A 14113-nucleotide genomic window follows, 5' to 3' on the forward strand; every position below is an offset into this window, starting at 1 on the left:
TTGGCCATGAGGCACTTGGAACAGAAGCTATTACTGCCATACAGCAGAATAGTAAATTAAAACTACTATTTAAGTTAATTTAAAAAAATGTTTTAAAAAACCTTGCATATGCGATGGTTCTATCCACAGGATCAGCCTCCTCAGCTGCTGCCTGGGAATCAGGGTTGGTTGCTTCAGGGCAGGAATCCAGTTAGTCTTCTAAATGGCTGGCAGCAGCCACATTTCTTCCTGTTGTTCCTTATTTTAACATAGGTGCTCCTCAGCTGGTTGCGCTTTATCCAGTGTTGTCTGGCATTCTGGTCATAGCCCCTCGCCAGCACGTGCCTCGCAATGCCCACCAGCAGATCTTTTTCCAAGTGGCTGGCAACAAGAGCTACCTGCACCAACGCTTCTCCCCAGATGGCACTGAGATCCAGTCTCAGCACGGAGACAAGGGCTGCTTGAGGCATGCTGCAGGGCTTCTGGAGTATTAAGCACACCTACCATGATAAACTGGAATCCAGGAGTGAATGAACAGCCACCTTATAAACGAGGAAGGGGACATCCAATCAACTTGATCCCAGGGCAGGAGAGGGGGCACAGGTAAACAGACAGGTCGACAGTCGACTACAAAGCAGCGTGGGACAGGCACCGAGAGACTGTGAAACCTGTTTGCAGTAGCACTGGGTGCACTCAAACAATAGATCAGACTAAGGCTTTGTCTATACTGGCAAATGAAAGACAAAACTTTTGTAATTCAGAGGTGGTGTACACACACACACACACACACCCCCCAAAGATGAAAGTTTTGTCGATGACAAGCGCTGGTCCGAACAGCACTTTGTCAGCGGGAGAGCGCTCTCCTGCTGACAATGCTAAAGCCACTGCACTCATTGCGGGTGGAAGTTTGTCAGCGGGACAGCACTCACCTGCTGACAAACAGTGCCTCCACCGTGTGCTTTTTAGCAGCATGGCTGTACCGGCACAGCCGTGTTGCTAAAAGCTGCATAGTGCAGACGTAGCCTCACTCGCTTTGCGGCAAAGTAAGTTCATTTTGAAAGAGGACTCCAGAGTTTCCAACAAATGCGAAGTCAGTGAAAACCATCAGTTGTCATGTGCACACAAGCGTTTTCAAAGCAGATTAATGTAAGCTGGTAGAAATAAAGCTTAGGGGGTTTTCATGCAGGTCCCCACATCTCTATCCTCAAGTTCAGAGTGGGGAGGAAACCCTGACACCTTTCATCTGTTTTGAACATTTAGATTATAAAACAATACAGTTTCCCCAAGAACAGTTTATGTTTATAGTGCCTAGTACAATGGGGCTCCCTTCTCAGTTAATCCCTATGCACCACCATCATACAAATAAATTCACAGGCAGGCAAAATTGCTAGAGCTGTATGGAAAAAATGGTTACCTACCTGCAACTGTTGTTCTTTGAGATGCAATGCGGATGTGTATCCTAGGTGGGTGTGTGTCCCATGCACCAGAGCCGGAAAACTCTGCCTAACACTACCTGTAGTGGTGGCTCTCATGCCCCATGGCTGTAGGCTCTCTTGCCCCCAGACATACAAGGGCAGCGCTGCCCTGACCTCCCACTTCAGTTCCTTCACACTGAAGGTCAGAAGTACACACTCTGATACAGAGGAGATGGAAGAAAGGTCATGGAATACATATCTGCATCACATCGCGAAGAATAGTTACAGGAAGGTAACAGTTTTTTCTTCTTTGAGTAGATGTAGCTTTGTAGTCTGTGTAGGTGACTCACAAGTAGTCCCCGCACGAGGTTGGGCTTGGTGTCTATTTAAAGAAGAACTGCCTTCACGAAGTCTGCATCTGATCTGGATGCAGCTGTAATGGCATTGTGCATACTTCTCCAAACCACTGAGGACCAAGAGGCTGCCCTGCAAATGTCCAATATAGAATTGTTGTTGTCGTCACCTGAGCTTTTGTGGAATGAGCTCATAGCCCTTGAGTGGGCATAGCCTGGAGCTACTTCATATGCTGTAGTGACAGTCTCCAGGTGGATAATCTCATGTATCTGTGAAGAGACTGCTTGACCCTTCATTTGGTCTGCATATGAATCAGACATGGCAAGGAATAGAAAAACGCTAGACATTGCCTGACATCCAAAGCATGGAGATGGTGCTCCTCGGGGGTTAAATGTGGCTTAGGGAAGAACATCCTTAGATATATAAACTTGGTTCAAATGAAATTGAGAAATCACCTTTGGTGAAAAATTAGGGTGCAGCTACAAGGTCACTGTGTCTTTGGAAATTTGCATGTAAGGAGGCTCTACCACAGAGGTGGGCAAACTGTGGCCCCTGGGCCACATCTGGTCCACGGGACCGTCCTGCCCAGCCCTTGAGCTCCTCGCCAGGGAGGTTAGCCCCTGGCCCCTCCCCTGCAGCCTTAGCTTGCCATGCAGGCAGCTCCGTCTGGACAGCAGGGTTGCAAGCTCCTGCTGCTCTGAGAGGCATGGTAAGGGGACAGCGGGGGGGGTGGGGGGGGAAGAGTTGGATAAGGGGTAGGGGGACCCAGGGGGCAGGGGGGTTTGGATAGGGCGTGGGAGTCCTGAGGGGCCTGTCAGTGGGCAGGGGTGTGGATAGGGGTCCGGGGTGGGGGAGGGGGGGATGCACTCAGGGGGTGGGAAGTGGGAGGGGGCGAATAAGGGGTGGGGGCCAGGCTGTTTGGGGGCATAGCCTTCCCTATCCTCCATACAGTTTTGCACCCCAGTGTGGCCCTTGAGCGAAAAAAAGTTTGCCCACCCCTGCTCTACCATCAAAGCCTTCAACTAACAAACTCTCCTTGCAGATGTTATCGCCACAAGGAAAGCAGTTTTCTGACATCGAAGAGGAAGTTGCCAGCGGCTCAAATGGAGGTACCAAAAGAACTGCTAAAACAGTATTAAGGTCCCACAAAGGAACTGGCTCTTTAACTAGTGGGTGGAGATTAGGGACTCCTTTCAAGCAGCACACTGCCATGGGGTTTGAAGACACAGACTTATCATAAATAGATGGACGAAATGCCAAAATTGCAACAAGGTGGACTCTCAGTGAACTAAGCGCAAGGCCAGATGACTGAAGGTGTAACAGTCAGTCCAAGAGGTCCTGGATACAAGCCTGCATTGGCTGAACTCCCCAGGCTAACGACGATAGACAAAGAGGATTCCACTTGGCCAGACAGACAACCCTGTTGGAGGGCTTCCTACTGTTAAGCAAGACCTGGTGGACTGCCTCCAAACACTGTGCCACCTCCTTCACATCTAACCATGCATGCAGCGTCCACACTGTGAGATGCAGGAGCTGAGTAAGGGATGCAAAACCTCATCATGATGCTGAGTCAGGAGAAGAGGGGGAAGGGATATGGGATGCCAGATGATAATGTGGGGCAATCAGAGAACCAACATTTTCTTGGCCATACTGCAGCAATCAGAACGAGCCTGGCATGGTTCAATCTCAGCTTGAGAATGACCTGTGGGATGATCAGAAGTGGAGGAAAGGCATACAAGAACACCAGTTCCCAGCTCAAGTGCAAAGCAACAGTCCAGGAGCTCAGGCCTGAGACCCCTGTCAGCTTGCATTTCTTGTTTGTTCTCATGCCAAACAGATGAATTGTCAGAATGCCCCAGACTGAAAAGACAGATGGCAGGACACTGGGCTCCAGAGACCATTTGGGATTCTGAGAGAAGCTCCGGCTGAGGTAAGCTGTCTGGGGAATATGGATCCGAGAAAAGAGATTGGCCCTGAGGGCAATGTACTCCCTGATGCAAAACTAGCAGACTCTTGATGGCCTCCTGACAAAGCATGTTGGAGTGAGCTTCCCCCCTGCCTGTTCACATAATACATGGTGATGGTACTGTCGTGAGTATGAGAACCACTGAGCCCCAATGTGATCTTGGAAGGTCTGACAAACACTGCAGATGCCATGAAGCTCCAGACTATTGATATGTAGAAAAGCTTCCTGTTCCGACCACAGGCCTTGAACCTTCAGCGAATCCAGCACTCCCCAGTTTATTAAGGAGGCATCAGTGACAACTGTTCTGGCTGGTGGAGAGAGTGAAGAGAATGCCCTGACACACATTGACCTGAACCATCCACTACCAAGATTGGTGGAGGAAGACAGACCAGTCTGCCCAAGGGATGACAGTGCTGACAACAGATCGACAACTTCAGTCACATTTGAAGAAGACTAAGGTGCAGCATGGCATATTGGACTACCTGTGGACACAAAGCCATAGCCAAGGCCTAGCATAGAATCATAGAATATCAGGGTTGGAAGGGACCCCAGAAGGTCATCTAGTCCAACCCCCTGCTCAAAGCAGGACCAATTCCCAGTTAAATCATCCCAGCCAGGGCTTTGTCAAGCCTGACCTTAAAAACCTCTAAGGAAGGAGATTCTACCACCTCCCTAGGTAACTCATTCCAGTGTTTCACCACCCTCTTAGTGAAAAAGTTTTTCCTAATATCCAATCTAAACCTCCCCCACTGCAACTTGAGCAACCTCAGTCATACTCAGACTGCAGTTGAGGATTGGGACTGCATGTCCAGAGTAAGCGGCAAACTGCCTGGAATCATTTAGTCAGTAGAAATGCCCTTGAATTCATAGAGTCTATCACAGGGGTGGGCAAACTTTTTGGCCCAAGGGCCACACTGGGGTGCAAAACTGTACAGAGGGCCAGGTAGGGAAGTCTATGCCCCCCAAACAGCCTGGCCCCCATCCCCTATTCACCCCTTCCCACCCCCGACCGCCCTCCTCAGAAGCCCTGACCCATCCAACAACCCCCCACTCCTCGTCTTCTGACTGCCCCCTCCCAGGACCCCCCACCCCAAACCACCACCACCCCAGGACCCCACCCCCTATCCAGCTCCCCTGCTCCCTATCCCCTGACTGCCCCCCTGACCCCTATCCACACCCCTGCCCACTGACAGACTCCCACGCCCTATCCAAACCCCCCTGTTTCCCATCCCGACTGCCCCATGGGACCCCCTACCCCTTATCCAACTCTTCCCCCGCCCCCTTACTATGCCACTCAGAACAGCAGGAGCTCGCAGCCCCGCTGCCTGGACGGAGCCAGCCACACTACCTGCGCAGCAAGCTAAGGCTGCAGGGGAGGGGCTACAGTGGGGAACAGGCTGGGGGCTAGCCTCCCCAGCCAGGAGCTCAAGGGCCAGGCAGGACAGTCCCACGGGCCGGATGTGGCACGCGAGCCGTAGTTTGCCCACCTCTGGTTTACCAGGTCCACAACAAACTTAATTCTTTGAGATGGAACCAATATTGATTTCCCACTGTTAAGGATGGGACCCAGATGATTGAGTGGGTGTACAGTGAACTGGACATAACAGACGACTTGCCCACTCAGTAAGCAATCATCCAGAAAGATATGAATTTACCTCTTCCTGAGATACACGGTCACTCGCCATTACCATGCATTTGGTAAAGAGCAGGGGGGTAGAAGACAGGCTGAAGGGCAGCATGATGTACTACTAGTGTCGGCCCACCACAACAAGCCAGAGAAACCTCCTATGGCTTGGGAGAATTGCTACATGAAAATAAATGTCCTGAAGGTCTAGGGCTGAGAACCAGTCACTGATTTAAGGCAAGGAGTATAGTTGCCAGGGCAACCATCCGGAAACTCATATCTGACGTATTTGTTGAGGTGGGGAGGATAGGTCTCATCCCTCCCTTGGGCTTGGGAATAAGGAAATACTGGGAGTAGAATCCCTGTCCCCAATGCTGCAGGGGGACCGCCTCCACAGCCCCAAGGCCAGTAGAGACTGAATCTGCTTGAGAAGTAGTCTCTCATGAGAGGGGTCCCTGAGGAGGGACAGGGTGGAGGGATGGAGAGGAAATGTACGACATTACTGGGTCTGAAGCATGTCAGATCAGGTTGTCTGTTGTAATCAAATCCCAACCACTGTAAAAGCAAGCCGGTCTGTCCCCAAACAAGGGGGCTGGTGAAAGAGGTTACCACTGGATCACTGTCCTGGACACACAACTAAAAACAGGTGCTTGCTAGACCCTAACATGGGGGTGTCGGGGAGTGGGGGGGGGCACAAGAAGGAAGAAGACATGCGCCAGCTGGCTGAACCCCAGAACCAAAGGACCTCCTTCTTTGGGACCTGTGGATCTTTCTGCAGTAGTCCTGCTGCTTCACAGGAAGGGAGGACTGTCTCAAAAAACAACCTGAGCAAAATTGCTGTGGCTGCTGACCGCTAAACACCAAATATCAGAGTTAGCCTCAGAATCATCCTGGAAGGGGATTATGCTGCATCATGCTGCGGGCAATCTCCATAATTGGAGAACAGCACCTCCATAGAGTTTAATTCCCTTTGGGGACAAGTTCAGAGCAGGACGGCTTGCCAGCCAACTAGTTGCTGCCTCTACTAAGCGAGTAAATCAATGTGTCTTCTATTGTGCTCTAAAAAAGAGAAGACATATCCTCTCTGCATTGCTCCAGAATATTCCTATCAGTAGGGACAAGTGGTCACTTAAGAGAGCAGTACCCTTGGCTGTTAAGGACTTGAAAAGGAGGTCCAGGATCTTTAATTTTATCTTGTGTTGGTCCCATTACGTAACGGGATGGCTGAATGAACAAGTTCTTGTCTAGCTGATTTACTGCTAGTAGGTTGACACTTTTAGTCTACTTATGTAGGCAATAATTAACAAGAACATAGTTTCTGTATTTCACAAAAATTGAACCCAGGAAGTTTAGAAAGGACAGTTATTTTGATTAACTATTATTAATGCCGATTGGAAACGTGTTTACATCACAGTATTTTCTTTAAGACACATTTGTGATGTCATTTGTAACAGTAATTCAACAAGATGTTTGATTTGGTATTTCTAAGCTTAATGCCAATGGTAATTAAACTTAAAAATATGTTTCACAGTTTATTTATGGTGATAAGTTCTTCTTGAAATTTCAATTCTGTATTCCAGTTCCAGCAACATGCAGTTTTGTTCGCTGAAAGTCATCATGATCCGACACACCAAATGAACGCATTTCGAAAAAAGAAGTAGTATGTTAGTCATAACCCTACAGTCCCTGGATCTTTAAGTCACCTCAATCAAATAGGCTGAACACAGAAATAGAAAAGATACAAGAAATCTTTTTAAAGACTGTTCCTCTTATGCTGAACATGCAGACTATTACGCTAGCAATAGGGAGAGAAGCCTGTGGAGGATGCCCTAAACCACTGTTTCTCAAGCCATAGACTGTCTGCAGCCCAATTAGCACACAGCTGCAGTCCAGCTGTATGCTGAACAAAAAAAACAATTCAAAGTCTGCTGCTCTGGTCTGGAAGGGGGTGGGGCCGGCTGAGGAGAAGACCACATCAGGCAGCCCTGCTGGAGCACGCCTCCCATCAGTGGGCCAGTGAGTGCCACAGGGGACAGGAGTAAGTTTCTGGGGAGGTTTGTGGGGGGGCTCTGGGCAGCATAGGCAAGAGAACTAGGGGTATGCAGGGGTGCTGCAGCACCCCTAGATTTTACATGGGGATCAGCTCCTGGCCCTGCTCTGTGAAGGGGGTCTCTGGGAGGGGGGCACTGTGCATAGGGGTTTGTGGGGGAATTTGGGGAGGTGGCCCACTGTGGTTCTCAATATGTGGCCCACAATAATAAATAGGTTGAGAACCACTGCCCTAAACTGACTTTTCAGAAACATTTAGCATTAAGATTGCACAACCTCTGGATACCATCAGCTCAGTAATCTGTTCACACATTCTGAAAGTTTACAATGTAATAATATCCATTTAAAACATTCCACCCTACTTCCAAGTATCAGTGCAAGTATATTATGAGAAACCCAACTGAAATTAAAACCTCATCTATACTTCCGTACAGTGCTGAATTTGTACTACATGGCAACGTAATCCTAGTAACCCTCTGTACAGTTCTAAATAAGACTTCATACACAATTCCTCTGTCTACAACACACTCCTAAGTATGCAAGCTGATTGGTTCCGTTAGTGCCATCCTGTACTGTCTAGAAAAGTACTGTAGCATCCCCCGTGAAATTTCATTCCCAAGAGCAGTTGTCATTTCCCTTCGGTCCTCTACTGCTTCCACCTCCCACTCCTGCCACAGTCTTTCATATATTTTTTACATTAAACATTTATGCTGCATGCTCCTTTTTCTTCTCTTTCTCCTCACGTATCACAATATACTATCTCTGAAAAAAATATACCTCAATTTAAACCAATGTAGGGTTAATACTCAACCTTTTAATTATCCCCACACTTGAGAAAACAAAAAATAATTAAACATAGCATAAAATAGAAAACAATACATAAGCCGTGTTGGAAATCTCGTATCCATCTTATTTAAACTGAGCACAAAAAGGAGCCCATCTGTAAGCACTCTTCAGAAAGAAAACCATTTAAGAACTATAGGCAAGAACCCAGACTTCAGTAATATTTTATTAAATAATTTATGCATAGTATTTTGGTAACAAATACTTTAGATACTAGCATCCTGTAACAGTTTTTCATCTGCTAAAAAACCTGCTCAAGTTGTTAGAAAACAATACTATTGTTTTTCCATATTTGACTGGCATGAAAATTATTCTAAGTATCAACACAGTTTATTTTCAGTTCTGATATGACTGCAGATGACTCTTCTAGAGTTTCCATGTCAGTCATATTCCAGGAGCTAAACAGGATTAAATTTTTGTGCTGCATACATAAGAATATCCACAATACCTGTATCTGCTTCAGTAGTTTGGATATCTGTTTGCAGTTTAATTTCTGACAGGCTTGTTTGTAGGCAATGATAATTTCCTCAACAGTCACATTCTGGGCTGAAAACGTAAAGGGTAGAGATTAAGATTACAATGACACTCATATTTATTCAAACTCAGATACACAATAAACTGTGTGTCAGGCACTTACGTTGACGAAAGTGTGAGAGTTGTGTATAATTAACTAATGCTGTTCCCACACAGAACCATTTCAAATGGCAAGGATATGAAATAGGCAATTTATGTTCAAAGCAAAATGAGAATTTAATTTGATATTTTACTGTAAGAGTTGAACAACTACATTACCAAAATGTATATATTGATCCTACACATTTTGTCTGTGCACTAGATCGTGTTTGTGGACTTTGTTTTCTGTGTGGCTTTTTAACCATTTTATTCAGGGGGTCTCAAAGTCCTGGCCTGCGGACCATCTGTGGCCAGAGAGCCTCCGCACTGCACCATCTGTGGCCAGAACACCTCCCCACTGCAGCCCGCGGAGGAGATGCGGCCAGCAATGTTGGCTGCAGGCGCCGCCCCCCGCAGCTCCCATTGGCTGGGGGAGATGGGCAGAGATACCATCACTAGTTCCCGGGCAGAGTCAGCCATGGAGACCGTGTAACTTTTTTCCATAATGAATATAAACAAGTCAAAATACCAAACACAACTATCTGATGCCCACCTCGCTGCAGTCCTGAATGTGTCACCTGTTCAGTCACGGAGGCCAAACACCAACAAACTGACAGAACTGAAGCGTTGCCAGGTGTCTGGCAAACACTCAAAACTCTCTGGCAGGAGAAGAATTGTATAAAGTTGTATGACAGTTTTATTATTTCTAAGAAATTCGAAATAAAAAATACAATATAAACATTTTCTTTTCTGAACACCATATTCAGTGATATTATTGGCCCGCTTGGAGGATTTGAGGACTGGCATTGGCCCTAAGGTAAATTGAGTTTGAGACCCCGGATTTTATTGCTTTAAAAATATCTCAACATAAAATCAAGAGCATGATATATACAGTTTTAATTCACACTGCCACCAACTGATATATATTTAGCAAAATACTGAGATAAAAAGGAAATTATTTAAGGCTGTTAGGCTAAGAAGTCTAACAAATAATGCATTGAACCAAAATACAGGAAAGATTTTAGAAGCCCCTTCCAACAGCAAACTAATGAAACTAGATTTGCAGAAATCTAAAAATAGATTTGCAAGGACTTCATAAATTTCACTTGTTACGATCCTATAGTATGACCTCCTGCATAACACAGGCCAGAGAATTGCATCCAGTGATTTCTTCTTATGAATAGTCTTTAATGTCAGAAGTTAAGTTTAGAATGGACCATCATGATCATCTAGTTTGACCTCCTGCACATTGCAGGACAGAGAACCTCACCCACCCACTCCTGTAATGGACACCAGTAACTCTGCCAGAGGTTAGAAGTCCTCAGATCATAATTTAAATGACAGAAAGTCTGCCATTTACACTAGTTTAAACCGGCAAGTGACCCATGCCCCATGCTGCAGAGGAAGGCATGAAACCTTGCGGTTAAATTGGAGCTTATTTTAGAAACAGATGTAATCTTTAATGATTTCAAGTGATGGAGAATCAAAAGCATCCTTAGGTGACATTTCCAATGATTAGTTATCCTTACTATTAAAAATGTGCATCTTGTTTTCATTTTGAATTTTTCTGACTACAGCTCCTATTGATCAGATCTAGTTACGCTTTTGTCGGCTAGGTTAAAGAACCCTCTGCTATCAGATATCTTGTCCTTGTGAAGGTACTTTTAGATCATGATCAAGTCACCTCAATCTTCTCTGATAAACTAAATAGACATAGCTCCTTAAATCTCACTGTGAAGAACATTTTCTAGACACCCCCCCCCCCCAAATCTGTAGTTCTTCTCTGAACCCTTTCCCATGTTCAACACCTTTTTTACAGTGTGGACACCACACACAGTATTCTGGTAGTGGTTGCACTAGTGTCATGTGCAGACGTAATACCACCACTTTACTCTTGATCAGTATTCCTGTGTTAATATAGCCAAGTAAAAGGTCAGCCCTTTTAGCTAAAGCATCATATTTGAAAAACTCAGGTTCAGTTGTTTATCTACAGGCCAAAAGTCCTTTTCAGAGATGCTGCTTTTTAGTCTGCAGTCCTGTAAGTATGGCCTACATTTTTGTCCTTAGATGTATGACCTTGCATTTGACCATATTAAAATACAAGTTTGATTGTACCTAGATTACCAAGTGATTTGATAAATCATTAGTACAGAACTATTTCATTATTTGCCAAATTAACAATCTTTGTAGAATTTGCAAACCTCAGCCATGATTTTATATCTTCTTTCAGATTGTTGAGAAAATGCTGAATAGTACTGAAGCGAGATCCATTCCCTGTGGAACCCCACTAGAAACACCCTGCTAGCTGCTATTTCACAATTAACTACACAGACTATCAGACAGACAACTTCTACTCTATTTACTTGTGTGCAATATTGATTTTGCACAATGCTAGTCTGTTTTATTTTTAAATTAGAATGTCATGTAGGAGGACACCAAATACCTTACAAAAGTCCAAGTATAGTGTAACAATTACCCCCATCAAGCACACTTGCAATTTTGTCAAGGAACAACATGAAGTTCATTGTACAAGACCTATTTTGTCTTGTTCATTGTTCTTCTTTAAATTTCTAGCCTTTCAAGTCCTATATCACCTGTCACTGCTCTGGGTCAAGCTCCCCTTGCTGGACACTCACCAGGCTGCTGTGTTTGGACCAACATGCCAAGTCCGTGTGCTTTTAAGCTCTCTTGGGTCTGGGTAGGTTCTAGGTGCTCAATCTTTCTTTGGTCTCTGGTTTGGTCCTGGGCATAGATTCGTTTGGCACCCTTCTCAAAAAGGCCCTGCAGCCTAGCTGCCCTAGGCCCTAAGACCAGGGCCAAATCCCTCCAAGACTCCCCAGTAGTTAAGCATACCCTCTCCAGAGCTCTACCTTAGTGGGTACTCTTATTTACTGTTTAGCTCTTCGGAGACATAGTTGAAGGCAATATGTCAGACTTTGCTGAGGGATTTCTAAACCACTCACTCTTTACTTTTAGACAACACAAGTGATATATATGCCATTCCCTGCCTTGGTTCTCTGCGCACTCCTGAGCATTCTTTGGGACCTGATTAGTGTCGTTTCAGGGGTCCAGGTCCCCTCTTCTTGCATTCAAAAAGAGAATCCTGGTTCTGGTGTGGTCAGCGACCTTGTCCTTATATAGCTTTCAGTACTCTCTCTCTCGCAGGTGACTTACCTAGTCAGCTTCAACCCCCATCAGATGATCTATTCTTTGATTCCCAAAACATCTAAGACAGTAGGGGTTTTCCTTGTTGGTACCAGCTCTTCATCCAATGGTGTTTCCAGTTGAATAGAAGGTCATCAAGGTTTATGCCCCATCACTCTTAATCCTCTGTTAGGTGCAATAATTTATTCTGACATGTCCTGTGTTTTAGCTCAAAATGGAGGCTACAGAGCCAAGGTGAAGGCACAGAACAGTTTTACAAACAAGTAGCTTTTCAGAACAAAATGGCATTTTCAGATTATACAGATAAATCCAGACACACACTTGTCACCCATTCCATTGTTTTGCCCATGCCTGCTGTCAGGCTAATTGGTGTATCTGCAAACTTTCAATAATGATTTATGTTTTCTCCCAGGTCATTTACAAAAGTGTTAAATAGCATAAGGCCAAGAACTGATTGCTGCCCCACCCCAGTAGAAATACACCTACTTAATGATTCCCAATCTACAATTAAAAACTGTCTGACATGTCTCAATGTAATTAATTTAATGTGTGCCATATTAATTTTGGTTGTTCTCATTTTTAATTAAACTATTGTGCAAATGTCATAAGAAAGTCTAAGTATATTAAATGAACACTATTACCTATATTTTATAACTACATTCACTTCTCCTATAAGGCAGGTTGTTTTAACAAGTGTAGTAGCCTTTTCTGATTGTGGCCTTTGGGGCATCTAGTAAAATGTTCTTAAATAGCTCCTAATTAGCATTCACATTTTTCTGTTTTATTCCCCCCCCCCCCCCAAATGATTTCATCTCATTTTTTACACCTTCGTGAAGTTGATTTTATATACAAGTTTGGCCTTTATTCATTGATTCATAAGCATTCAGGAGTCTTTCTGAACTGTCAATAACGCAACATCACATATACCATTTACTTGTTTAAAAGTGCTACCACACCCACCCTTTTTCACCCGCCCTACCCTAACCCTAAAATCAGCAGCACAATCTCCTGAATATTTTAGTCATGTGAATCCTCCTCCCAGGTTTCAGTAATGCCAACGACGTCAGAATTTCTCTCACCTCGGAAGCATTTCAAATTCCTTTCATTTACTGGTCAAACTGCAACCAACCAAATGGTATACTGGCAAATTAAAATCACACGTTACCTTTGTATCCCTGGACCCCTTTGGTATGTCTATTGAGGGCACCATCTATTAAGGAAGTCAAAAGCAAACTAAATGAAGAATTTAACATGTTCAGTGTAGAACACAATCCTAACTAGTACTAGGGGACCAGAATAATCTACAAGAGCTCCTTTGTAAATATACTCTGTGGGATTTTATGATTCTATATCCCATTAACATCAGTCTTCACAGTATATTTTGCATTAAAAATTCTGTTGAATTTGTCACTATGTGGCGGTTTGTATTTTAAGTTATTCTGTTTGATAAAAACAAAAACATTTTTAAAGATTAATCTAAAGCTTTATGAAAGGCACAACGTATCGAGGTCAGAGTGCGCAAACGCATATATGTGCATACGTACATGCTGAGCTTTCCTGTGGTTCAGCAAAAGGAGAGTTCTGGAAAAATCATGGAGCAGGTCCTCAAAGAATCAATCCTGAAGCACTTGCATGAGAGGAAAGTGATCAGGAACAGCCAGCATGGATTCACCAAGGGAAGGTCATGCCTGACTAATCTAATCGCCTTTTATGATGAGATTACTGGTTCTGTGGATGAAGGGAAAGCAGTGGATGTATTGTTTCTAGACTTTAGCAAAGCTTTTGACACGGTCTCCCACAGTATTCTTGTCAGCAAGTTAAGGAAGTATGGGCTGGATGAATGCACTATAAGGTGGGTAGAAAGCTGGCTAGATTGTCGGGCTCAACGGGTAGTGATCAATGGCTCCATGTCAAGTTGGCAGCCGGTGTCAAGTGGAGTGCCCCAGGGGTCGGTCCTGGGGCCGGTTTTGTTCAATATCTTCATAAATGATCTGGAGGATGGTGTGGATTGCACTCTCAGCAAATTTGCGGATGATACTGAACTGGGAGGAGTGGTAGATACGCTGGAGGGGAGGGATAGGATACAGAAGGACCTAGACCAATTGG

At 44.9% G+C, this 14113-nt stretch overlaps 1 protein-coding gene across 3 annotated transcripts in view; it reads right to left on the minus strand.

Annotated features, from left to right (window-relative positions):
* The window catches only part of PPP1R37 (protein phosphatase 1 regulatory subunit 37), a 171211-nt gene that overhangs the window by 105016 nt on the left and 52082 nt on the right, over positions 1-14113 (minus strand). For all 3 annotated transcript variants that reach the window (XM_073321861.1, XM_073321860.1, XM_073321862.1), the window contains exon 2: positions 8679-8776. In XM_073321861.1, the coding sequence (XP_073177962.1) occupies positions 8679-8776 (98 nt within the window). The remainder of the gene's footprint in view (positions 1-8678; positions 8777-14113) is intronic.

The sequence above is a fragment of the Lepidochelys kempii genome, chromosome 23, assembly GCF_965140265.1.
Source record: "Lepidochelys kempii isolate rLepKem1 chromosome 23, rLepKem1.hap2, whole genome shotgun sequence".
NCBI lineage: Eukaryota > Metazoa > Chordata > Testudines > Cheloniidae > Lepidochelys > Lepidochelys kempii.